This window comes from Ambystoma mexicanum, chromosome 6p, assembly GCF_040938575.1.
Source record: "Ambystoma mexicanum isolate Mex_15411 chromosome 6p, UKY_AmexF1_1, whole genome shotgun sequence".
In the NCBI taxonomy this organism is placed as follows: domain Eukaryota; kingdom Metazoa; phylum Chordata; class Amphibia; order Caudata; family Ambystomatidae; genus Ambystoma; species Ambystoma mexicanum.
Window position 1 is genome coordinate 488466608 of NC_090935.1, and position 26499 is coordinate 488493106.

General features: G+C 43.9%; 1 protein-coding gene across 1 annotated transcript in view; it reads left to right on the forward strand.

Moving 5' to 3' along the window:
• Positions 1 to 26499, forward strand: part of IL31RA (interleukin 31 receptor A) — an 841398-nt gene that overhangs the window by 553371 nt on the left and 261528 nt on the right. The window contains exons 9-11 of the mRNA XM_069627290.1: positions 13248 to 13461; positions 19401 to 19583; positions 20265 to 20366. Coding sequence (XP_069483391.1) covers positions 13248 to 13461; positions 19401 to 19583; positions 20265 to 20366 — 499 coding nt within the window. The remainder of the gene's footprint in view (positions 1 to 13247; positions 13462 to 19400; positions 19584 to 20264; positions 20367 to 26499) is intronic.

Here is a 26499-nt window from a genome sequence, read left to right on the forward strand (position 1 = left end):
CAAGTACATGGCATGATGTTGCAATTCAGGTCAGCTAGCCAGTATAGGGTCCTACCTTTGTTGTGGGTAGGTTCTGTAGGTACTTTCACGTTACATACAAATCATGTTCTCATTGTTTAAGTGCAACTTTGTAACCGCAAGGTGTCTCCAGGTTACACAAGGATGAGTCACAATGTGAAATGGATCCTCCAGCATCAGTGTTGAAACTAAGAATACATGTCCTCGTTTGTTAGAATCTTTGAAATGTTGCATCATTGTTCCTTTAAAGGGAAAAGCTTCAATTTGTACGCAGTATGTTTTAGTCTGGCTCTATAAGTGCGTTCACCTTATGGGAAGGGCTTTCATTGATGGGCATTCCTCTCTAATGTGGCAGGCACTGGTAGGGGTAGGGGTGTAGAGGTGGTGGTGGTGGTGGTGGTGGTGGTGTGAGTGTAAAGGTCCCTGTGACTCCCCCTTTGTGGTTCTGCATATTAGCATAAGTGGTGGGGTCATGAATACCCCTGTGACAATACCCTTGATGGTCCTGTGTAATGGAGGAGGGATGAGAATTTTTTTTGACCGTACCCTACCTTAGGGCAGTGCCCCAGTGAGTGTTGTTTGGGATCTCCATGTATCTACTTTGGCTGTAGTTTCGACGGTTGCACCTGGCTCTTTTCACACCCCACTGTAGTTTCTCAAGATTAGGAAGGAGACTTCATCACAGAGATCTCACCCAGAACAAGGATAAGATCAATTAATTCTTGAGTCAACAATGACATACTAGACAAACATTGTGCCCCCACTCTTCTGAGACAGCACCCTTCTCTCCCCTTAGTCAGAATTGTACCTCTCACATTCGCCTCCGACCAACACACAACATGCCCCTAACTTTCAACAACTCTCTGGGACGCATGCGCACACTACGAAAATCTTGTCCCAAACACCCCCTGATGAATGAGGACTTAAATTATTCATGTATTTATTTCTTTATAATAAAATGCATGTTTCATGAACCTACGTATATAAAACAACAACAAATAGTAAATGATATTTATGAAATCAAAAATGCATGTCACTTGGCAATACTAAAAATCAGGGGCACACTAGGCTAGATATGGATAAACAAGAGAAACTGGGTAATACAAACAGCTCCTACAACTCATCAACCTCAGCTAGTATTCTCAGTTCTGAGGGATGGGGTGCGTTGTTGGTTAAAACATATATAGAGCCGCAGGTTAAGTAAAAACAATGTGTAGAGCCAAATGACTACACATGGTAATATAGGGAACAGTGCAATAGACGCCCTGTCCCTTGTACCATTCCCCCTCCCTAAAACTGCTGTACAGTAAAGAGTAAGATTATACATCTTCCGTCTAAAGCTGGGTCGGTGGCTCAGTGGGCTAATGCATCCTCTGCAAGGGCCTGTGTTTGACCTCATGGTCACAGGCTCCCATCCTGGCAGGTCCATTCAGCCCTTCATCCTTTTGAGGTAGATAAAATGAGTACCATTAAGTTGGGTAACAATAAACATCTGTGATCTGCCAACAGCCCCCCTCTGTGGGTAAAGGTGTGTTCTGCGAATACACCTGTTATGTTATGTCTAAAAACATATGGTCACAGTGAAAGAATAACAGCTTTTCGTATCAGAATGAGGACAGGGCATGGGCAGACAGCTGTTTGCGCATCCAAAGTCAAGAGCACCAACGTTTATCTTCCTGGCAGTTGTGCAAATAGCATTGTGCATTTCACGCCATTAGTGGGCATGTGAATTCCTCTGCATAGTCAGAACATCAACTGTAATATATAATAGAAAGACGCATTGAAACCTAAATGCGTCTCCATTGCTTTACAAAGGAGCTCTGTGTTGTACTTTACGGTAACTAAGAAAGCCTTACACAGTATAGACTATGAGGGTGATCGGAGCTGGCATGGTGTACTAACCTGGGTCAATATTAATGTGTATGTATTGAACTGGTACAATATCGATGTAGAACTCTGAAAAGATCAGACGAGTAGGAACCAGGGACGTCATTTGGGGGTCGCCAGAGGTCGCAACTGCGACCTCTGGTGATTCCCTTGCGACCTCTGTGATCTTTTTGCGACCTCTGATTAAGCCTTGCTGCATAATTCTTTTTAAAATAATCAGGGGTCCCGAAAAGATTGCAGAGGTCCTGGAGCTTGCCTTGCGGGCTACCGTGCGTGCGAGTCAGCCTGCCAGTGCCTTCAACCTCTGATTATTTTAAAAAGAATTACAAGGCAAGTCACTGGCGGGCTGAATCGCGTGCACAGCGATTTGCAGGGCAGGCTCCATGATGCCTGCTTGGGGGCGGGCGCGGCTCCACTAGGTCTGGAGGCTGGCACGCGAGGTCATGGTTGCCTGGCAACCATGAACTTTGTCCGACCTCGCCTCCGCTATGTTTCCTGCATCGCAGAGGTCATGGAGTTTGCCATGCGGGTTGCCGTGCGCGCGAGTCAACCTGCCAGTGCCTTTCGAACTCTGATTATTTTAAAAAGAATTATGAGGCAAGTCACAGGCGGGCTGAATCGCGCGCGCAGCGACTTGCAGGGCAGGCTCCGTGATGCCTGCCTGGGGGCGTGCGCGGCTCCACTAGGTCTGGAGGCTGGCACTCGAGGTCATGGTTGCCTGGCAACCATGAATTTTGTCGGGTCTGACCTCGCCTCCGCTATGTTTGTTTCCTGCATTGCCCGGCTTTGATGTCATAGCTAGACACACAGACAGAATACCGGCTGCCGCGCGCACGCAGACCCCCAGCACACCTATTCTCCCTCTCAAACCCCCCCCCCAAGTATGTGTCCCCACTGCTGGCTGCTGATGGTGCTGCTGCTGGAGTCCAGGGCGTGGGGGCGAGGGGATGCCCCGGCTGCACCGGCGGAGATCTGGATGCGCGGAGGAGCAGACCACGCGCCCCGAGGAAGACCACTCGAGCGACCCCTGCAGAAACCCCTCCTGCCACAGAGCCCGGAGGAGCACTGCGACCAATCCTGCTACAGAATGGCTCCTGGGGAGCCCTGCAACCCAGCCTGCTACAGAGCCCTGGGGGAGCCGTGTGGGGTCTACACTCCCAGCTGCGTGTGGGGCTGAGCTGCATCGGCCGGGCCAAGGAGAAGTTACCGCTGCAAGCACTGATGCACAGCAAGGGGGTCTGCCGGAACCACACTGCATCCGAGCAAGGTGAGGGCTGCATGCAGTGCGCACTGTTGGTACCACGGTTACTGTAGCACATCGTGCAAGAGAGTGCGTGTTTTGTCTCCGAGTATCAGCCACTGTTGAGAACAGCCCACCGGAGAATCTGCATAGTGCCACAATAACGAGAGAGACAGCATTACAGCGCGACCAGGAAAGCAATATCAGCAGACGAAGGACCACACTGCGGTACCGGAGTGGGTCTTTCTGCATTGTAATGAAGTACTCCAAAAGACCTACAACTGTGGTGAGTAGCAACATTTGGTTTAGGGAGTCTCGTGCTCTTGTACTATGATCCCGCCTAAGTGAACATTATTCTCTGCCTTGTGCTTTACCCTTCGTTTAGGAAGCAAGGCAGCAGGGGGGACTGTGTAGGAATTCTAAAAGTGCTGGGCAGCTTCGCAGTATTTCCTCAGGCACCTTCTCTCCCCAATCCTGTAATTTGTCACTCCTGACAGGCACAAATATCGCTTTCACATCTGCAGGCTTGAGTGTATAGCAAAGACGTCCCTCTGCTCCTGTCCAGGTGGCAATAGGATTTTAGTGGTTTCCATTTAGCAAGAGTCAAAGGCGCTGTTTTTGTCCCTGGATCTTTGATATGCACATGTTTTGTTTCAAAGTTACTGCAAAGTTAGTGCAAGTGCTTTTCACTTCCACGCGCCTTTTGTCTTGTCTTCTTTGGAGCCAGGAAACGGTGTCCTGCAGGCATGAGGCATGAGGCACAAGCAGTGCTTAAGTGCTATATATTAAAGCATCATTATCGTTTGGCCTTGGACATCTGCTTGCAATCACAGTTATTTGGTAATATGGGCCAATACGCACTGATATTAACGATACATATGGTGATCCATTCTTGTATGAAATGTACATCAATTTACAGGGTTATCGTGACCATATTGTTCGTAGTGTACTTAGAAACAATGCTATGTGTGGCCCCTTCCTGTGATGGCACGTGGGGGCATGGTCAAATGGCATCACTTCATGTGATGTCACGTGGGGCGTGGTCAAATGACATCACTTCCTGTGATGTCACTCTTGGGGGCGTGACATTGTGATGTCACTTCCGCGACCCCTGGCATTTTGGTGAAATGACGTCCCTGGTAGGAACCGGACGTTTGCACATTACACCTGTGTGCACCGAACTGTTACATCATCCAGAGAGATTGGTGTTCGTGTTACCTAATCCCAGCACATACTGTACCTGAACGCAAACATAAGGACACCACTTTCCACTGCAGAGTATACTATTCCAGTGTTGGGCCTGAGCATGTCACAGCATTGTAAAGTAATATAACCATCAAGGACAGCCTGCATTTTAAGAAACAATGTGCACCTGACCTTCAGCACAGTAGCACCGCTGTGATTTGCATATGGGAGATCTGACAAATGTGAACACAGTTACATTGTTTGACCCAAACCCAGAGAATGAATTCAGTGAGAATAGGCTTGTCACTTGCTCATATGTCCACCCCGGTGGTCGGTCATTTTTTCGAAAAAATGTCGAAAAAAAAAAATGTCGAATTGCGTTTTTTTAAATTTTATATTTATTTTGGGGTTCGGGATAAAAAAAATGGGTAAAACAAAAAAAAAATTTAAAAAGGGGGCTTGGGGGAACCCCCCCATTTCGAAAAAAAATGCATTAAAAAAAAAATTCGACATTTTTTTTTTCGACATTTCTTTTTCGAAAAAATGACTTTCGACATTATTGGTTTCGAAATTATGACTATAAACCGTCCACCCCACAGCAGTCTCACTCTCCATCGCTCCCTCTGACATGTCTCCACCCGCTTGAGTGCTATCCCCGCGCTAGTGGTAAATTGTTGGGATGTTTGACTCTATCCCCACAAAATGTAATGACAAAATAGCTATCCACTCTGTGCCTTAATAGTCAATATTAATCGGCCATTGCAACCTAGGTAGACTGACATTGCCCAATAAGATGGTGCCAATCCACCCATTTCAAGAGACAAGAGGCCAGAGGGCACCAGACCTTGGTGCAGTACCAAATGCTTGCTAGAGGGTAAAACATGACTCTCTCACCTGGGCGTCCAAGCCAGTGTTAGAATATTGTGCATGATCCGAGACAACACGGCACTTACCCATCACGAATGACATGGGTCCTGGTCTGGTCTTATGAAACAAAAGAAGGCTATGCGTATTTATTTATGAAGTGTTATTTCAACCAGAAATGACATATAGTAACCAACGCCACAAAGCAGCGGCTTTACAATAAGGCATCATAAGGCTCAATGAATTAGACAGGGAGATGAAGGGATTAATATTGGAACAGATTCCAGGGACATAAACAAGAGTACATGGTACTAGTAGGCCATCATGTACTGTAGTTCAGATGCCAGCAACCTTTGACTCTTCAGATGGTTTGGAAGATATCTCCCATCAGCCCTAGCCAGCATTGTCAATGATGAGGAATCATGGGAGTTGTAGTCTAAAACATCTGAAGAGCCAGAAGTTGAATATTCCTGCAGTTCCCCTTTTTGACGTGTGTGTGTGTGTGTGTGTGGGTGCCAAAACGTCTTTTTTCCCATAGACTGAATGGGGGAAAAACTTTGCGCACACCTACAGACCAAACCGCTGAACGGATTTTCACCAAATTTGCTGCAGGGGCAGCGTGCTTTTGTAAATTTGGTCCCGAAAGCGTGCTTTTGTAAATTTGGTGAAAATCCATCCAGTAGTTTCCTTTAAAACGACCAAAAAGTATGTCTCAAAAAATTAGTGATATCTATGTCCGCTCCGCGGTCACACTTCCCTGTTCGCTCCGCGGACAAGAAATTGATTGGCTAATCCATAGCGTCATGTCCGCGGACATGTGACGCTTTCACTAATTGGTTGTGGAACAGCGTGAAGTGTGTCAGATTCTTTTGCTGCGCACACCATCTTTTGTTCGTGTTTTGGTTGTACGCGGACATTGCCATTAATACATATAAAACAAGACACCATTGCACTTGTTACACTTATCAAATACTGTTTCGGAAGGTGAGCGTTAATGAGGATGGGATGTGGGAGCAGAAAGGCTAAAAGTGGTGTTTCATTGTCACCAAAGTCATACGGTAAACTGAAAGTTGATGCTCAATATATGGCGAACAATTACTGCATCTGTGTTACAATGTATGTAGAATAATATTGCAGTCAGACTGGCGTCCTAGAGTTTGCAATCTGAGCCAGCCACCTGCACTGTTTGTTGGAAACAGTGGTTCTGCAAGTGTATGGGATTAACGGTTCTCATGAATGGATTCTCATAAGTTGTTGCAAAGTGAGAATGTATTTGCATTCTGAGTGAAGGTCACTTGGTTTACTTTTATGGTTGCGAGCTCAGTAGGCCCACACATTCGTCTAAAACTATAAGGGGCAATTGTTTTTTGACCTTGAGCGAAAGGGAAACTTAAGCAACAATGCAGGGAGTTAAAGTTTCCAAAAAATACCATTTGATAAGGTTATGTTTCAAAAACGTTTGTAACGCACATGAAATATCAGTTCACGCAGATTCTTTGCTGCAAACACATTGCTGTCTAACTTTATTGAAAACCAATGGAGGCGGTAAATATCATGTTAAGTTTAATTTTGACGACTCTACACCGGACCGAGTTTAAATTTGTTATTACCAGAACAATAATTTTGACAATATAACTGAAGTATTACTTTTCTGTGCAGTTGTCATTTATTTCCACTTACGAAGAGTGCGGACTCTGCCTTTGCAGGCTATGATTAGACTTGCCCTTGTTCAACGCTAATATTTCTTCTTTAAAATGTCACATTTGACCCCATCGCTTTGTGTGTCAGTTTGCATGTTCTTTTGGTCTTTTTTGAAATCACGAGATGTAATTATTTGTTACTTGACCCTTATTTTTGGCTTTCTAACTGAAGGACCACCTTTGTGTGTAGTTGTAATTTTTTTTAACTTATGAAGAGTGCAGATTCTCACTCAGCGTTTGTAGCCTGTGACTAGATTTACCCATGTTCTGCCTAGACTTACCCTTGTTCAATGCTAATATTTCTTCTTTAAAATGTCACATTTGACCCCATCGCTTTGTGTGTCAGTTTGCACGTTCTTTTGGTCTTTTTTGAAATCACAAGATGTAATTTTTTGTTACTTCACCATTAATTTTGGCTTTGTAACTGAAGGACCATCTTTGTGTGTAGTTGTCATTTTTTTGTAACTTATGTAGAGTGCAAATTCTCGGCGTTTGTAGCTTGTCAATAGATTTACCCATGTTCAACGCTAATATTTCCTTAAAATGTAATGTATGAACACTTCGATTTGTGTATTAGTTTCCACGTTCTTTTCGTCTTTTTTGACATGGTTTGCTGAAGCCTGGGTATTGATACGTACTTTCTCTTATGTTTTCCGACCAGCTACATCCTGCTTCACTGTGCGTGCCATGGATTCCAGATGCCGAGTGATGGCTTCTTTGGATGTCAGATGCAAGTGATCGTGACCGGCTGCCTGTCCGTCACAATTTTGTGGGATAATTGCACCGGCCCCCTTTGTCCATACGCTGAAGTGGCCATTAGGAGTAACCTAACCTCTTTCATGGTGGTGTAGGCCGAAGGTCATGGCGACGTCTTGGAAATCACTGTGCGAACAAAGCGGTTGCTTTATCGAAAACGCATACTTTGTGTATACGAAAAGAACAACGTGTGGCTCACCATTAACATTTTCGATGACGCACATAGACACAATGTTAAGCTTTCACTGAAAATGGGAATAGTCTGATGGTCTCGAAACAGTTTCTTGTGAAATAAAACTACTTTACAAATTCTAAGATGTAAATGTTTTCTTTTAAAAAACAATGTATTATTTCAAAATGAAACGTGTTACGTTGTGCGTCGCTGTATGTTCATTTTCAGGTTCTGCATCACGGCACGTATTTTTACTTTTTGTAGGTTGCCATGGAAAGCAAAGAGGGGACATGTATGGAACAACCGCCTTCCCTTTCTATGGTGGCCATCTTGGAAAAGGATTTTGTTTTGTAATCCGGCCCGCCACAGGCGGGCTGGATTATAATGACAAATCCTATTTTTTAGTACCACACGTTACTGCTTTGTAAATCTAAATTGTTAATTGCAAATCTAGTTACGTGTATGTCCTTTACTGCGAAATATATAAAGTAGATGGAGTGTATGCGATTTTTTTTTTTTTATATGTTTACACTGTGAAAGGTGGTTCTTAAAGGAACATTTACTTTGTTTACAGATGACGTTTTTTTTTTTGATAGGACAGCTACTAAGGAAATTTGCAAACAGAAATGAGGAAAGAGGCCCCAAACAGTAATATGGAGTGGGGGGGGTAGGTGTACGACAGAAAATGTTGTGCGTTTGTTATTTGTAAGGTAGGGTCAGCGTTTCTCATGCTCCTTCATTACAGCAGTGCTGCTGTTTCTTGGGGAGGAGGAATGGCCTTAGCTGATGTCGTTTTCAGATAACTAGAACTTTTGCTAAAAGTATGTAATGTGCACTACATTGCTAATGGCTGACTACCAATACGTGTTGGAGCTGTGCAAGGGAAATGTTGAAGGTCGCCGTTCCTACATCAATATGAACTGTATTTCCACACTGTCCACTAGGCATACATCTTATTGTTAAGTGTGCACGGCTTGTCGGACACGTCACTGTGCTGTACGCCAGCATATGGTCATGTGGCATTCTACGCAAGGTGTGTAATTAAGTCAGAAGTTACTTTACATTCTGGTAAGGTTCCACTACTTAAAACCGATGACCTTTAGCAAAATAACATTCTTGAAGAGACGGTATAGTTAAGTCTACTAAAAACCTGTCAAATTCACTAAAATAAAACTTTGTTAAAGGGATGTTATGGTTAAGTTGCACTAATAAAAACCTATGCAATTCAGTAAAAAAACGTTAAAAGGACGTTATGCTTACAATTAAAATCTAAAAACCCCTGAAATTCGCCAGTTATGGTAAGCTAAGCAACCATAACTCACGCTACCACTGTGCTCTGCTAAGACTAACACCCAGGACATCAATGATGACATCACAAATCCCCCTCCCTGCTACCACACCTTTCACTGTCAGATCCCAATCCTTCCTCAAGCTCACGTCCCGACCCGGCCTGCGCTGTCTCCTTCTTCTATTACTTTTCTGTCTTGGCTCCCCACAACTGGAACGCCTACCTCCTGACATTACAAACCTGCTCACAAAAGCCTGTTTGAAATTGCCCTCAAGAGATCCCTACTCTCACCTATCTCTGCACAATAACTATCAGTCCCAACTCGAAATATTTAGTCTAACATTATGCCTTGTATCTATCAGCACTGTCCCCTTTCAGTGGGCTTCTGTTGTTGACCTACAAGAGATAATTACACTTGTTGGACATTTGAATTGGCATTAATGAACATGTAGTCCCCACAGGAGTCCATTCTGACCTATTTCTGCCTTGCTGTCCTAAATTGATGCTGCTCTATTTATTTCATCTGCTTTTCACAAGTATAGACTTGAAGACACAGTCAGGCTAAGAAATGATTAGATGGCATCTTTAAGAACCATTTGCCTCATTACGATTTCAGTGGTGTGTTTATAAATGATGCTAATGCAGTGGTAATAACAGATTTACCACTGCATTACTGCCGCATTACCACACCATAGAACTACAGGCTTGGAGAAAATGCCTGTAGCAAAATGCTGGAGGTAATGTGTTCTATCCTGCTTCCCCACCTCCTGGCTCATATGTGTAGATTCATCCTGTGTGGCTGTGATCTCATAGAATGCACAGCACATGCTGATGCAGCAGCCTGGAATGTTATGCCTTGAGCTTAGTTCTGCCCAGAGAGTGTTAGAGAGAGAGACATGAAGCCTGGGTGGTGGGGGACAGTGGGCTCTTCCTATGACACGTAAGGTTCTGCCTACCACCTCCTGTACCTGTTGTTCCTGATGTAACCTGTAAACGTGCAAGCCAATAAAGTAACTTAAGGACTTACTACAAAGATGACTTCTGAACTTGCTTTGTAACATAATTCATCCACATTACCACCCAAAAACAGCAAAATCGGTGGTATTACCGCCAGTGGTAATGCTGCCAAAATCCCCATGGAGTCCTATGGACTCGAATTAATGGGGACCGCTACTGCTTACCACCACTTGTAATCCAGTGGTAATACCACCGGACCAAGTGGTGGCAACAGTAATACCGTTTGTTGGTATCTGAATGGTATTACCGTCAAGATACCACCAGACCCGTGATTAGGCTGATTCTCAGGTTTTTTACCTCTGTCAGCCATATATGTTGATCTGCTGTCGCCAGCAGTGATATGTAACAGTATGAGGGACATCAGTCACCTGCTTATATTTGTAAGAGGGCTGGCTGAACAGTATTGCCATTTGCATGTGATGGCTATAGCCGGTAAGATAGCTCAGTGGGTGGAGCGCTCGCTGCTGCAATGTGTGTGTGCTCTGCAGGTTCGGCTCCCAGCAAGGTCAACTCGCCCTTTCATCCTGCTGAGGTTGATAAATGAGTACCAACACAGGTTTGGTGATATTGTATGTATATTTGCTCGATATGAAGCTCTTACACTCAAGTGCTTTATAACACATCATTATCGTTTGGCCATGGACATCTGCTTACAGGGCCGGTCTTTGCATCAGGCAGTGCAGGTGGCTGCCTTAGGTGGCAGGCTCTGGGGGGCATCAGTGTGACTTCAACATCATTGTCATCATTTTAATTATTGTAAAAAAGTAGATACGGTACACAAAAAACAAAGTGAAACTTTAAATCATCAGACTCTCCGATTCCTGCAGTCAGCAACAGTGCGTTCAAAGCCAGGCCCCTCTGAGGTCTTTGCAAGCCCTTACGGACAGGCCTTAAAAGCAGCATGTGTTGCTTATCAGTTCACAGGCCTAGGCTTGGGTGAGCACACATGCCTCCCCCTCAGCTCATGGGCTGTACAGAGTTGCGGCTGATTGATTGATCGGGCTGGTGTAATACAAACTACACTTGCGAAGTTGTGCTTGAGTGTTTAATATCTCGGGTACATGCAAATTTTCATGCCAGCGTGGGACACATGGTCCGGATGCAAAGAGGTATGTGCCTGTGTTTGCATTATTGTAGCTCTGCACCTTGCTATGTGAGTCCAGTTCTGTGCAGGTGGGTGTGGGGCAGTGGTGCAATGACCATGCAGTACGAGCGTAACACAGTAATATTCGAGTCGCTCATATCATTGGCTGTATGTATTATTAATGCAATTCAGGAATGCAAAGGCGTTCATTTGTCACTGTAATGGAGCACTACAAAGCCCCTTCATTAAAAGAGTAACCGCCTATAATGTACATTTTACTCATACACTTAGCAATACCAAAATACCCTACTTTTAAAATGATGCTCGCCACTTTAACACAGACACGAAAAGCTCTTTCTTTGCTGTGCTCTGGGTGTAGCACAAGCACAGCAATTTAAATACAACAAGTATTAATCTGCAAAATTACGAGTGTAAAATAACCTAAAATAGCTTCTTTTTAATATTATTATTGTTCAACCAATATAAACACTATAGAGGAACGAGCATTCAGAATGTAGGTTGCGGACTACAGAAGCACATATATATATATTAGAAGTCCACCATTTACGTTCCTCCTCGCCATCCATGGTGTCACTGAGAAAATGCAATCAACTTGAAAATTAGTGACTGTTTGCAGGCTAAATGTGCCATTCAGAGAAGCGATACAGCACCCACATATACTTATATATTTTGCTGTTCGTCCTTGCTTCCCAAGCACTCTGCAATTTGTCTCAAAGGTGCCCCCCGGCCAGGCTTCCCCGTAATGCTGGTTTTTGCTAAGAGACTGCACAGGGCACACAGACTGAAAGCTGCACCCATCATTGTGTTGCACCCGGTCACACACCAAGGCGCACAGAGGCACTGGAGAAGCACCAGATCAGACACAAATGAGAGGGAGGGGATAATGGGGGGGGGGGCACAGGCACTGGTTAGACTGCCCACCCATGTCCCCCTCCCCAACCGGCCACCTCGAGTGAATCAAGCAGTGTCCAGGCAAATACCCCTGATCAGCTTCAGTGATACAGATCTGACACGTGGAATCTTAAGCAAAACACATTGTACCCCATAACCCCTCCCCTTATCTAAGTAAGACATTTCAGACTTCAGCGATGCACCCTCTTCCGTTCATCATGTATGATAAGGCAAACAGAGCCATAGAAGGACAGAGCAGGACACAGACAATAAATGGTGCTGGCGGCTGCACAGTGAACAAACGCCTGGTGATTACTAAAGTAAAACGTTTCATTGTTAGCACATGCGTTCGTAAGCATACATTTTTCGGCAATTGAAAGAGGAGGGGTGTTCATACTTGCATGTCAGGGGAATGATTGGAAGGGTAGGGACAGGAGACTTTACATTCTCACAGCAGTGCTTAAATGCGTGGTTTCTCTGGTTTCAGATGTGAAGGAGAGAGTTAACTGATTGTAAAATTGAAGCTGCACTAGAATAATCTCATTAGAATGTGTAAAGAAGTTAGATGCCCCCACACAAGTAAGTTTACCCCTCCTGATCGTCTCTGAAGTTAGCACCTCTCCCAACATTTGTGGCGGGGGGGAGCCAACCATGCGTTCCTGCCTAGGGTGCAATCTGGTGTAAGACCAGCCCTGTCTGCTTGCATTCACAGTAATTTGGTAAAAGGCCTTTAAGCGATGATATTAACTCTACATATGGTGATCCATTCTTGTATGAAATGTTTATCAGTTTACCGTGATGATATAACAATATTTTTCATAGTGCGCTTAGAAACAATGCTATGTGATGCATGCCACTTCCTGTTTTGTCAAAGGTCGTGTTCCATCGCTTCTCGTGATGTGACTTCGGGGTGGAGTCAAATTCCTGTGATGTCATCAGAGGTCAAGGGTCGTGTGATGTCACTTCTGCTACCACTGGCATTTTGGTGAAATGACATCCCTGAAGGTGTTGCAAATTGATTTTACAGTGGAAACTATGGATTTTTTTTGTATATTTTGACATCGTGATTCATTGTCAAACCATGTACTGAAACTAAGAACTGCCTACATTGGATCCTTTTATAGGAATTGCAGCTTGCATACGCTGGGGAAATCCTGGGGTACAGAGTTAAAGCCTCCCGGGGAAACAACGCTTCACCTTCCGTAATGGGCATCGCCACAGAAAAAGAAATGACCTTGAATATTACTGGCGAAGCTCATTGGGTATCCGTAATTGCTTACAATGCTGCTGGGGACTCACCTGAAGCCACTCTGAGAATCCCAGCAATCGGTGAAACACGTACGTATGTGTTAGCTATGTGCAGAAGAGCACATGACATGTGTATTCTTGTATGCAGTATTAATGTGGTTTGAATATTTGTTTAAGGGCCTTCAATAAATCAATGTGTCCAGCAAAGCTCTGCCAACTGTGCGCCGAGTTTCTTGTTTAGGTGACGTGCAAAGCAACGTTTGGATACTTTAAGGGGAGTCCCAATGTCTGTGGACAACCAATGGTCGAACCCATGTTATTCTGCTGTGAGCTGGCACTTTGTATTGGTTTATCTCAGAGCAGGCCCGTGGATGTTCAGTTATAATAGCTCAGTACTTGGGTATGTGGCAGGTCCTGATGCTATCAAAGGGGACTGGCTGGGAGCCAGTGAACAGGCTTCAGGCGATATGCCCCAGAGCTTCTTACCAGTGTGGCATACACATTTGGAGACAGGAATTTGGAGTCTTTCACAATATTCGCATTTCCATGATGTTGTTGAGTTTCGAGGTACAAGTGGATTATAGTCCCCATTATTTCCCTCTGCCAGTCTCCATCCCGGCCGCAGCCCAGGGGCATGGTCCGGGATTGGGATTCCTTCGGGTCTCACAAGCTCTCCTCCTCAACCCCGAGGCACCTTTCTTTCTTTGTGTGCAGCTTCCTGCGCCCTACTGGAATTGGTGCTGCGCTGCATATGAAGGTAATTTGCTTTAAAATATTTTGCTTGTCCCCTTAGCCCAAGAGCACTTATTTCCCGCTAGCCCCTTCACTCATCTCCCAATACCCGCCTCCATCCCACACTCAGCCCACCGCATGGTCCCAGATTGTTGTTCCTTCAGACCACACATTTAAGAGAGCTGCACAGGGAATACCATGCCCGGGAAGCCTGGTGACGGGTAGAAACTAAGGGTGCCTCTTGTCTGCCTGGCGCCCAAGGCCTGCCTTGCCACCCCCTCTCGATAAACAGAAACACCAACATCCAGGGAAGGTGAATCTATACTTTATGTCCGGGTTTGTTGAACAAATGCCACTGTAATAACAACATAGAGCAACATTTTTAAGGTTGCGATTGAATGCCTTAAACACTAACGAGATGCTCTGGATGCGAAAGAACAAAGACACAGTCGACAATAAATGCAGGTTTTGTAAAACAGCAGCTGTCGAGTCTCTAAAACATCTGGCAGCAGAATGCCCCATGCTGACTACATTTCGAGAAATGCACTTGAAGGAATTCAAACCAATATCTGGTGATTCAGAGAATTGGTGGAACTACGAAGTGGCAGGGCATAATATCAAGCTGTCTTGTAACTTAATTAACTTCTTTGATGAAGTCCTAAAGACAGTCTCTATCTGACTGACGCACTTATCAACTGAAGGCAATGTAATTATGTTCGACGGTGCCTTTAAAGCCTCTTCTTTTCTCTTTTAATTTTGACAAGTTCAGGGAAGTGATTGATTGGATGAAATGTAACAAAAACATGATATGATATATCATTGTTGACGTTTTACAATAAAAAAAAAAATAACATACCGATGCACGTCTAGACAAACTCTGTGCACCACCTGTATAGCTAGTGCATAGCTAGATTACCTCTTTGTATTATCTTAATGCCAGTTACATAACTAGATTGACTCACTGTGCTACCTGCATAACGACATTGACTTACTGTACAATTGTATTTCTATATTTGCTCATTGCGTTACCTACATATCTAAACTACATATATAGGCTGACTCATAGTGATATCTACATATCTAGACATACTCATTTTGTTATCTGTATATCTATATTGTCTCGTTGAGTTACCTCAGTATCTGGCTTGCCCCATTGTGTTGCCTACATTTCTAGATTGACTCATTGCGCTGCCTACAGACACATTGTGCAACCTAAATGTTTAGCTAGACATATTGTGTTTCCGTGCATAGCTAAACGCTCTCACTCTGTTACCTGCATATCTAGATACTCATTGTGTTAACTGTATGTCCAGATGTGTCTCGCTCTGCTGCCTACATGTCTAGATGTGGTTCAACACCGCCAGCAAACTGATGCACTATCAAACCAGCTGCAGAGACAAACCGTAGCCGCCAAGCAATGGGACACTTTCGCTAAACCACCCTAAAGGATTCCTCCCACCGTACCCACTATAAATATTTCAAGGAGAGATCTGAGAATCAAACAAGAGGGTATCGCAGCTCTTTTCCCACCCTCTCCATTTCTATTGACCCAACCAACAATTCAACTGACAAAGCCATTTCTTTAGATCAGTCAGCCACTGACTCTAAAGGAATTCCACTCCTCACCTCAGAAAACTTCCAAAAAAAACCCCTCATCTCCTCCTGAAGCACCCATTTGAACTGAACGAATGTGACCAAACCAAAGGACCGATGACCAAGCCACAAAACAGAGAAATACAACACTTAACAAGTCCAGTAGTATTGCTTATTTTTATTTATTGTATACTTTAATGTGTTATAGTCAAAGACTTTACACATAAAGGGAATAAAAGAATCAGAAATCAGTCCGAAATCAGTCATAAGAAAACAAAATACAACATTAAGGATTAAAATTAAATACCATACATGTATATACATAAAATAAAATACATAAAATGGACTTTCAAACTAATTTTCTAGGAAACAGACAGACATTTCCACAGGATTTCTCGCAGCTTGCAATCTATAGACATCCTAGAGTCCATTAAAAGAGGAATTTCATAACGGGAGTGACATTAGAGAACCTGACATTTCCAAGCATCTAAAAGTAATGATTCCTAACAGGAACCACAGGCCTTCGACAGCAACATTGATCAGCCGGTGGTTGCGAGAAATCTATAAACATTCGGCCATGCATATGACACTCTCCAGACTTCATTTCAATTTCGCTTCCCCTATTTCCCCCACTTGTATCGTCCAAATTTCCCCATTTTATGCGTTTTGTTCTTCAACCAACAGATGACAATTTTCCAGAACTCAATGAAAACCATGGCTCTGCACATGTCAACAGCAACTGCCCAAATGATGGCGAGACACGATAGAGGGCCAACTGCACCAGAGCCAAAAGGCGCTCTTGCTGATTGAAGTCAGCTTATGAACACGATTGCCCAGGTTTAGCATAATAGCTGGTGTCATAGAAGGACACTCTGTTAAAATGTGCTTTCCAGTTTCTGGAATGCTGTGATTTTTACTAGCACATCTGAATCTCTCGTTATCCTTCAATTTCTTAGCTGCCCGAGCATTTGCTAATGCTGGCAGTCTGTTTATTCGAAGTAGCAATATGAACAGGCAAAGGTTTCTTGATGGCCATAGCATGAGGTAGCGGTGTGGGGTATACAGCACATGAGATGTAAACTCGTAAGATTTCAGACTCAAAAGATGTAAATGGTCTTTTAGCCTATCCCAATACAGCATTTCTATCTTGAACTCCTTCCGGAGTTCCCAACAGCCAAGTTCCCATTCAAGCGACCAGTTGATTGAGTTGAAAAGATTTGAGATGCACTTAAGGCAACAGGCAACATTCATGAAGACACTAAGAGATAATGCAAAGGGAGAACATTCTTATCCACGATAATGAAGATATTTTCTTGTATGATAAACAATGGATAGGTGGATGCAAGGTATATTGCTACTGGGAAAGCTTGCCGTACAGGAACTCCCCAAGTGTATAGGGTTTTCTCACTGTGCTTTATTTTTTGCACTGGCAGTGACACCAGCCTTCTGGTAGATTGTGAGGGAGGGGAGTGATTGGGACATTCTGGTAGTGTGAGGTCTGATAGAAGTAAAGAACCTGAAAGCATGCACATTTTTATAGAGAAAGGTGTCCACTTTCAGTTAGTTCTGTAGAAAGATGGATGATCAACTCAGTTTACTTATTTAGATTTATAATGGGTGTATTCCTACACTCTCTACATATGTTATACATACAGAACAAAATACGTGAATAGATAAAATGCAATTGACATGAAGTGACTAACTTTATGATTAGATGGGAGAGAAGATCAGTTTTAATGGAAGAGCACAATGAAGCAAGAGTGGGAACACAGCAAAGAGGTACATGAAGAGCATTCCATAGTTTAGGACCAGGGAGGGAAAGTGAACGGTGATGGTACTGGGCACAGGATGGGAGAGGGACTGATATTACAAATAGAGATGAGTGTAGAGGCAGATAAGGAGAGTACATCGAGACAATAGACAAACATTACAAACAAAGCAAAACTGAGGACGGGCAAAAGAGGAGAGCCAGACAAGGGAGGCAACAGAAAGCAAGATATAAAAACCGGACAGCAGCTGAAAGCGAATGGCAGAGCTGGAGTTTCAGTGTAGAGGAGAAAGAGTAGAAGCAAAAAAGCCATGAAGAGGCGAGTATCATAGTCAAGCCAAGAAAAGATAAGGATGAGAAGAAAGCCTTAGTAATTAAAAAGGTGAGAAAAGGACATATCTTGCCTATATGATAAACTTGATAACGGCAGGAAGCAGCATTAGCAGAAATGTGAAAGAGAAGAAGGGAGAGGGAACGGACATGACACCTAGGAGAAGGAAAAGAGAGACAGGGGGAAAATTAACAGGAAGATATGAACAGTGTAGGGCGAGGAAACGAGAGGAACTTAGTCTTCGATGAATTAAGATGGAGGAGCTAGCATCTATAGTGTGATAGCAGGCATACAATTAGAAATAGAAGAGAGAAGCTGATCAGAATAAGAAACAACAATATTGGCATCATCAGATCAAATGACTCAATAATGCAAGAAAGAGGATTACTGTATAGAGTAAGTAGGAGAGGCCCAAGGACTGAAGCGTAAGGAAAAAGTGTAAGAATGAACACCTGCCCAAGACACAGAACAGGAACAATCAGAATTATATAAAGAACCCCAGAAAAGAGCAGTGCCAAAAAATGTCAGGAGTAGAAAGAAGAGGAACAGAGGAGAAATTCTTCAGATACGTCCAAAATAATAAGAAGTGGGGACTGCTTGGAGTGAAGCCAAGAAACCTAGTGATGTCCAAGGTGTCACATGGTCACATGAGATCTGTAGGGACCTGTACATTAGGTGAATGTTACTTTCATGATAGAAGCTTAACGCTTTGGCCTAGTAGGCTATTGGCATGTTTTCTTTTTTGTATTTTACCTGGCCTGACGTATACTATCATCAGTAGCCTAGAGTTCCATAATATATGAGCCCACGCTGGGAACTGCAGATGGACACGTCTGTGATTTAGGAAAAAATGATAATCAGTAATACCTCCAACACACTCCATCCATTATCGTCTACCAGATGTATGTGTCTGTGTTCTGACTTTTGCCACACAGGTACCTTGCATTTGATTATCTTGCATACTTGCTTAACCAGCACCATTGGGTTCCTATTTGTGCCAAATAATCTCGTTTCTACTGGACTTGCTATTATATTTGGGAAATGTTTCTTGGTAAAAAAAAAAGGTAATGATGATAGCAGAGCATCAGACAGGGAAAACATGACGTTTGCTGACATGTTTCAGATTGGCCAGCACTTTCAGTTATAATAATATGCAATGAATCGTCTTTACTTTTAACTAGCGCCAAGCTAAACAGCTTTTACAGTAGCACAGGGAGAGGTCTCTGAATATTCAGACTTAAATAAGCATCTTAGATGGCTACTGAGGGCTAATAGGTGCAGGGGTTGGATTCTTAATCAACAAGACTCATCTGCTCTTCTCCCGCCATTCAAATTGCTTCCTCTCTCCTTTGAGCACACTGCTATTCAATTCCTGGATGACCTTGCCGGCTTTTTCCATTGGCCCTTCTCCATCTGGATACTTTCTCCTGCTTTTCTTTGTCATCCCCCTTCTCGTTTTCTCAGCGGACAACAGCAAATTCTAGCTTCATGCTTAGCTAAAGTCAGATGGCTACTGGCTGCATCCCAAATGAAGTTCCATATTCCGAAAAGGACAAGCAATACTTCAATAACATTGCACTGTATTGTCATGCTTCCCTATTGCAGCTCAGAAGTTAATTGCAGACGTTCAAACCTTCTCACACAATGAACAAATGGTGGTGAGGTGGAAACCTTCTACTATGGCCGTAGATGGATATGTGGTTGAGTGGTTTTTGGATTCTGACATGCTGGTTGGTGATGTATCATGGGAGCGCATCTCAAATTCTACAGGATGGACATCTCGGAAAGGTATGCCCGCAATTCTCATCTTTTGCCTTTGTGAATATTGTACAACAATGCTTTCCTTCAGATCATATGGCCTGTGTTGGATTCCCTGTTGATCTACAAATTGGAATGATTGCCACTTGTGATCAGGTATCTGTACTTGACAGAATGTGTCAATCATTTAAATATATAGAAGTGTCTGTATTTGATGGACGCATAGAAACGTGGGAATAGCGTGGGATTTGCAATGCCTTTTTAGTAGAACTCTATTCATAAACCTTTCTTACTGAATGGTTAGTAATATTCAAATACCCATACAGTACTTGAGATAATGTTGAATGCCAGTATGAAAGAAGGATGAAGGGGTCTCGATAGATTAGTGATATAAGAAGATAGGACAAGATGAATGGGTGGAAGAAAGGGCCGTGGATTCTGGCCAAATTAGATATCGGTTTACCTACTATTTCAGTTGTTGTAACCTTCCCACTACGTATTTCTACTAGTTAGTTGTAGCCTAGTACCTACTGCAAAGACCAACAAGAAAGATAACGTCAACTCTTAACACCCAGAAACTGCTGTGTTCCAAAAATAGTTGTGTCTTGTGGAAATTAATTGATAAGGTTTACATCCCTTGTATTACTAATCAAATATAACAATGTTTTGGAATGTCAGTAATTTAATATACCTATCCTTTCTCTTTTACAGGAACCTTTGTGCCTTTTAAATGTTACAATATTTCTGTGTTCCCCCTCCTGGACAATATGGTTGGAGCGCCTTATTACATCCAAGCCTACCTCACTGAAGGACGTATGTATAGCTTAATGATTTTTAAGCCATTTGCCAGGGTGTGAAACTGACCTATTTCTTATTCAGGTATGCTTTAGTTTGAAGGAAGTCAGTTGTCGCTGCTCTTCACTGTCCCTGGTGTGCTACGATGCGCAGGGGTTGGATTCGTAATCAAAAAGACTCATCTGCTCTTGTCCCGCCATTAGACTTGCTTCTTCTCTCCTCTGAGCACACTGCTATTCAATTCCTGGGTGACCTTGCCTGCCTTTTCCATTGACCCTTCTCCATCTGAATACTTTCACCTGCTTTTCATTGTCATCCCCCTTCTCGTTTTCCCAGCTGAGGTACTGCAAATTCTAGCTTCATGCTTAGATAAAGTCAGATCCTCCCTCCGAGCCCACTCTACACCTCAAATAGCCTATGACCAAGTTTTCCTTGATTTTAACTCTTCTCGCAGGTGCCCCTTTGAACACCACTACTTTCCCCAGACATTTACTCCTGCTCACCCCCAACCTTGGATCACCCCTGGAATTTAACTTCTCAAGGCAATGATGTGACTCCATCTATGCCATTGGTGTACGTCCTGCTCCCATCACTCCTTCCCTCCTACATGGAGTTATTTTCTGCTTACTTTATAGCCTTGAACACTGATAACACTAGCAAGCCTCTTCTTCTCTCTCCACTCTCACCCCAATAAATTCTCCACTGTTCATGCGGTGCACACTGCCCAATCTGCTGCCACATCTGCAAAAGACTTTCCATTTATTTCCCATCATAGATCCATAAGATCAGAGTATACCATAACTGCCGTCTTTCACTCCTACCTCCTCCTCCTCACCACCACCACCTCTCTCTGTTATCCTCTCTGGCACCCAGCCTCCAAGTGGCAAACACATCATGCAAACCCTTTTACACCACAAAAACCCACCTTGCCCCTTACCTGTTCCTATATTTACACTCTCTTCATCCTGTCTCTTGCCTTAAGGATATTCCTGACTATCTAACAAAAAACATTATGTTACCAATCTTGAAAGAGCCCTCTGCTGACCCCAATTTCATCACAAACTATCCCCTGCTCTCCCTTCTTCCACACTACAAACATTCTGGAGTTTTTGGTGTTCAACTGGAACACAAGCTACTTGGAAGTGAATGGACTCTGCAAACTCCCTTTAATCCGGTCTGCAGCCATACTGAAACACCTGTGTACGAGCGCGATACAAATAAAATATCATATCATATACTCCAGAGAATCGGCTCTGCAACTTTCTCAGTAGTACTCACCATTGAAAACTCTCCTCCATTCTTATCTTTGTTCACCTCTTGGCAGCCTTCAACTCTGTTCACCATCCAACTAAGGCTCCAGACCCTCTCCAACTTTGCCATCCACGATTTGGCTCTTGACTGATTTGCCTCCTACCACATCTATCCAACCGTTCTTTCATGATCTCTTGGAACTAGAGCACCTCCAATCGTACCGCTCTCCCAGTGGGATTCCCACAAGGGCTCATGCTTGGCACTCTACTCATTACTCGCTACACCTCATTTCTTCAAAAGTGAATTTCCTCTTTGGGTTGCTACCAAGATTCGTTTTTATATTACAGTTTCAAAATGGACATCTGCATACTTCTCTATTTGTGAAACCTACTGACAGGAATGATGTTGTACATGCACAGTGTTTACACCCTTGAAGTATCATTCAGGAGTTACCATTTAGTCAGATGGTTCAGTATAAACGAATCACCTCTGACGCTTTTGAACTGCATTGACAGATAGATTACTGTGAAGTAAATCCACTGATTTTTGTGGGAAACGTAGCGAATTCACTTCCAGCTTGTTGCTGGAGGTAAATCCTCCACTTTACCGCTAAATATTGGCTGATTTATTGCATGGTAATTCTTCCAGCAGTAAATCTGCCAAAATTCCCCATGGAGTCGTATGGACTCCAAAAATGGCGGATTGCCACCACTTGTAATCTCGTGATAACTCCACGGGACCAAGTGGCAGTAACGGTAAGTGAGTCTTGTGGTATTCTGGCAGATTTTCCACTGGAATACCACCATACTTAAAATGATGACTATAGACTTTTATTCTCTGAAAACAAAGATGAAATTGAATAAATGCTTTTCATACAATGAAGCCTTTGAGCTACTTTTAGTTTTGGCTCATGTTGATATAATGGCAATATGAGAAAAAACGAATCATATAGAATATTACATAATGGGACAACACTCTCTGATGGCATTTGAGGAGAGACATTGTGCTTATCCCACTTTAAAACAGTCTCTCTTAACTTAATCACTTGTTCTATTATTTTGATTTCTTGTAATCAAGTACTTCCAAGCAGCCTCTTTTATCTCCATCACATCAAATTGATTTGTTGTAATTGACCAATACAGAGCAGCCTCCCTTTTCTCCACCCCTTGCCACATTATACTTATTTTGTGGTGATGTCAACAGTAAATAAGAGGAAGGGTTATTGCATTCTGATTTTCTTTTTTTCTTTGAACTCATCGATTTTGTTCAATTCATACACAAATATCATGTATGTGTAGCCCGTGGCCCCACGGGGCCCTGCTAGTTGGGCTACATGATAGTCCTCTGAGGGAATACCTGTTACGCTCACCTGGTTCCACGGGGACGCCACCCAGCAGTTGAGACTCAGGTATCCTTCTCTGCGGTTCCCAGGTGTGACCAGCGGGAGGGTTCTGCCTGGAATACAGGTGGGCAATGTTCAAGACTGGGTAACTGGGGTAAACAGTCCCCCACCACCCCGTATATCCGCGGCCTAACTGGACCTCTCCTCACCTTGTTTTTAATGCAGGAGTGTCCTCCGTCCTGCCTTCTTGGCAGGGGCGCGTTGTGCTTGGTGGGCGTTTGCGATCGAGTTACTTCACTGATGCCGGCCCGCTTTGAGTCTTTCACGTAGGTCTTATTGCTGTGCTATATTATTGTCTTTGCATGCCTTTTTGGTTTAACTAATGTCGTTTCTCTTCCTTAGGTGTGCAGAAGTCCAATATGTGGCATAGACTGAATTGGTAAGTAATGGTGTTTTTAGAGCGCCTTAATGCGGTGAGTAGGTGCTAAGTGCATCGCTATGATGCCTCGCCTCTTGCTAACCTGTTGTCTTGTCTTCCCACAAGTCATGGTGCTCATCTGGTGCATGGAATTCCTGAGGCAATGCTGGTCGAGGAGCGGCTTGCGAGATGAGCTTTTCGGCACCGTTCATTAAACTGTAAAAATGTCTAATGCCTTGTTTCTTCCTTTTTTGCAGATCCGTCGGTTCGGGAGGAGCGCTGGCTTCCTTGATGCTGATCTCAAGAGCCGTGGACAGCTAACGATGAACTTACAGGTAAGCTGCTGCTGCTAACGATGTCCTTTTTCTCCTTAATAGATGCTGTTCTTCCGAGGTTCGCGGGTGCAGCTGAACAAGGTGAGCATCACATTGCAGAATTGCAAAGTAACGCGAAGCGAGTTATCCCAGTCGGGTGTGGTTTAAATAGCTTCAACAAAGTAGTCCAGGTAAAATAGTTCCTATGGTACCACACCCAAAAATACCATACCGCATAACTTGGTTCCAAGGAGCCAAGGTATGAGGATGCCCCCATGTTGATTGACACTGAAATAAAGTAGTTCCCAATACAAGTCCTTTATCAAGTATGAGTCTGGCGCCAAAGGTGCCAGGACTGGCCCCAAGAAGGCCTAGGCCAAGGATGCCTGGTTTAAGTGGAGACCCTTCCTGGCCCATGGGCTTGCCAGAGGGTCTTCTGGATGGGGGTTGTGACAGCACTCCCCCCTAAGGCCCCTCTCAAGGTGTTCCTCCTGTCCGGCCCGGGTTTAGTTAGGAAGTTTCGATGATAGTTTTTGATCAGACGTGGCGCATGAACGTTTTCACAGGGTTCCCAGGATCTATCTTGGGGTCTTGGGGTACTTAGAGTCCAGTATGCCTTTAACTTCGAATTCTGGTTCTCCGTCAACAAGAATGGGTTTTTGGTGGTGTTCCAATCTGTGTACCAGGCTGCATTGGTTTTAAAAGGGACACATGAAATACCGGCTGGATGTGTAGATTGGATGCTAAATCTAATTTGACGGCCGCTGGATTAATAATCGCCTTGATGGTGTAGGGTCCAAAGTACCTGGGTTGAAAGGTTCGGGTTACTTTGATGGGTATAAACCTGGCGGCCAGCCAAACCTTGTCCCCTACTTGATAGTCTGGGGCCTTTTTCCTGTGTTGGTCAGCAAATTGTTTTTGCTTGTCTTTGGCGCAAATTAGATGTTCTTTGGCCTTTTTGAAAGCCTGAGCGATGTTGGTGTGAAGGGTTCTTACTGCTGGCATTTCCAAGATTGTTGGGAGATCCAGTTCTGAGGTACGTGGGTGTCTACCATATAGGGTGTAAAAGGGTGTTTGTCCGGTACTGGAATGCAAGGAGTTGTTATATGCGTACTCGGCTATCCATAGTAAGTCCTTCCAGTCTCTTAATTCATGGTGCAACATGCATCGTAGGTATTGCTCAAAGGTCTGGTTGGTTCTCTCGGTCTGACCGTCCGTTTGGGGGTGATGGCTAGTGGATAGCCGGAAGTCAATTTGCGCCATTGCACAACACTTTCTCCAAAAGTTAGAGACGAACTGGCTACCTCGATCGGAGATCAGGACTGATGGGAAGCCATGTAGTTTAACAATACCGTCCAGAAATACCTTGGCTAGAGTGGATGCGTTAGGGAGGCCTTTGAGCGGAATAAAGTGCACCATCATTGAGAATAGGTCTACGACTACAAGAATGGTGTTAAACCCTTGACTGGAAGGTAGGTCAGTGATGAAATCAAGGGAAAGAGTGTGCCATGGTGCAGGAGAAATGTCCAAAGGTTTTAGAATGCCAGATGGTTTTTGTTTTTGTGACTTGTTTTGTGCGCAGACTCCACAAGACTGAATGTATTGGATGACATCTCTACGCCAGGTAGGCCACCAGAAGTTATGTTTTACATTGGCTAAGGTCTTGGTAATTCCAGGATGTCCTTCGATCAAAGAATCATGATAACCTGAAATGATTTGTTGCTGTTAGTCCTTCGTGGGTTTGTACAGATGACCCTTAAAAAAGGGTAAGTGATCTTTGATGGAATATTGTTCCCCTGCGCTTGCCATGCAAGGAGGGCATCCGGATTCATGGTTTGTTGAATTTCTTTTCCCAGTTCCACTTGGGTTAAGTCCGTAGTGAGACCTAAGAGTTTGTCTTCGGGTATGATGGGGACTGGGTCTGGGGCCGTATAAACTATGTCATCAGTGGCAGTACGAGAGAGTGCGTTAGCTTTTCCATTCTTGACCCCTGGTCGAAATGTAATGACATAATCATATTCGGCGAAGAAAAGAGCCCACCGCAACTGGCGTAAAGACTGGGCTTTAGCTGTTTTAAGATATTGCAGATTTCGGTGGTCCGTGATAACTGTAATGGTGTGTCTGGCCCCCAGAAGGTAATATTGACAAGCTCTAAAGGCGGATTTGATTGACAAGAGTTCTTTGTCCGTAATGGCGTAATTTACTTCTGGAGGTGAGAACTTCTTCGACCAGAAGGCCACCGGATGTAGCTGGCCGGTGTCAGGATCTCTTTGTGAGAGGACAGCTCCCATTGCTATACTGGAAGCGTCCGTTTCCACGGTATAAGGAAGATCTGGACGTGGATGTTGCAGGATTGGCGCTGAGGTGAATCTTTTCTCAAGTTCCTGAAAAGCTTTTTCTGCTTCTTCGATCCAGGCACATTTTTTGTTATTTTTTCGTAGTAATACGGTGATCGGGTGTACAACTTGGGAGAAATCTGGTATGAACCGGCGATAGAAGTTCGCAAAGCCCTACATAATTTTCACTCCTTTTACTGGTGTTGGTGATGGCCACCTCAGAACGGCGTCAACTTTGTGCAGGTCCATCCGGATGCCTCCGGGAGTAAGGATAAAGCCTAGAAACTCTACTTCGGTTACGTGAAAGAAACATTTTTCAAGCTTTGCAAATAAACGATGTTCACAGAGCTTGGCGAGGACTGAACGGACGTGCTTGATATGATCCTGTTTTGAGGTTCAGTACACTAGGATATCATCTATGTACACTAGGGCACAGACATCAATTAACTCTCTCAAGACGTCATTCATGAAATATTGGAATGCTGCCGGA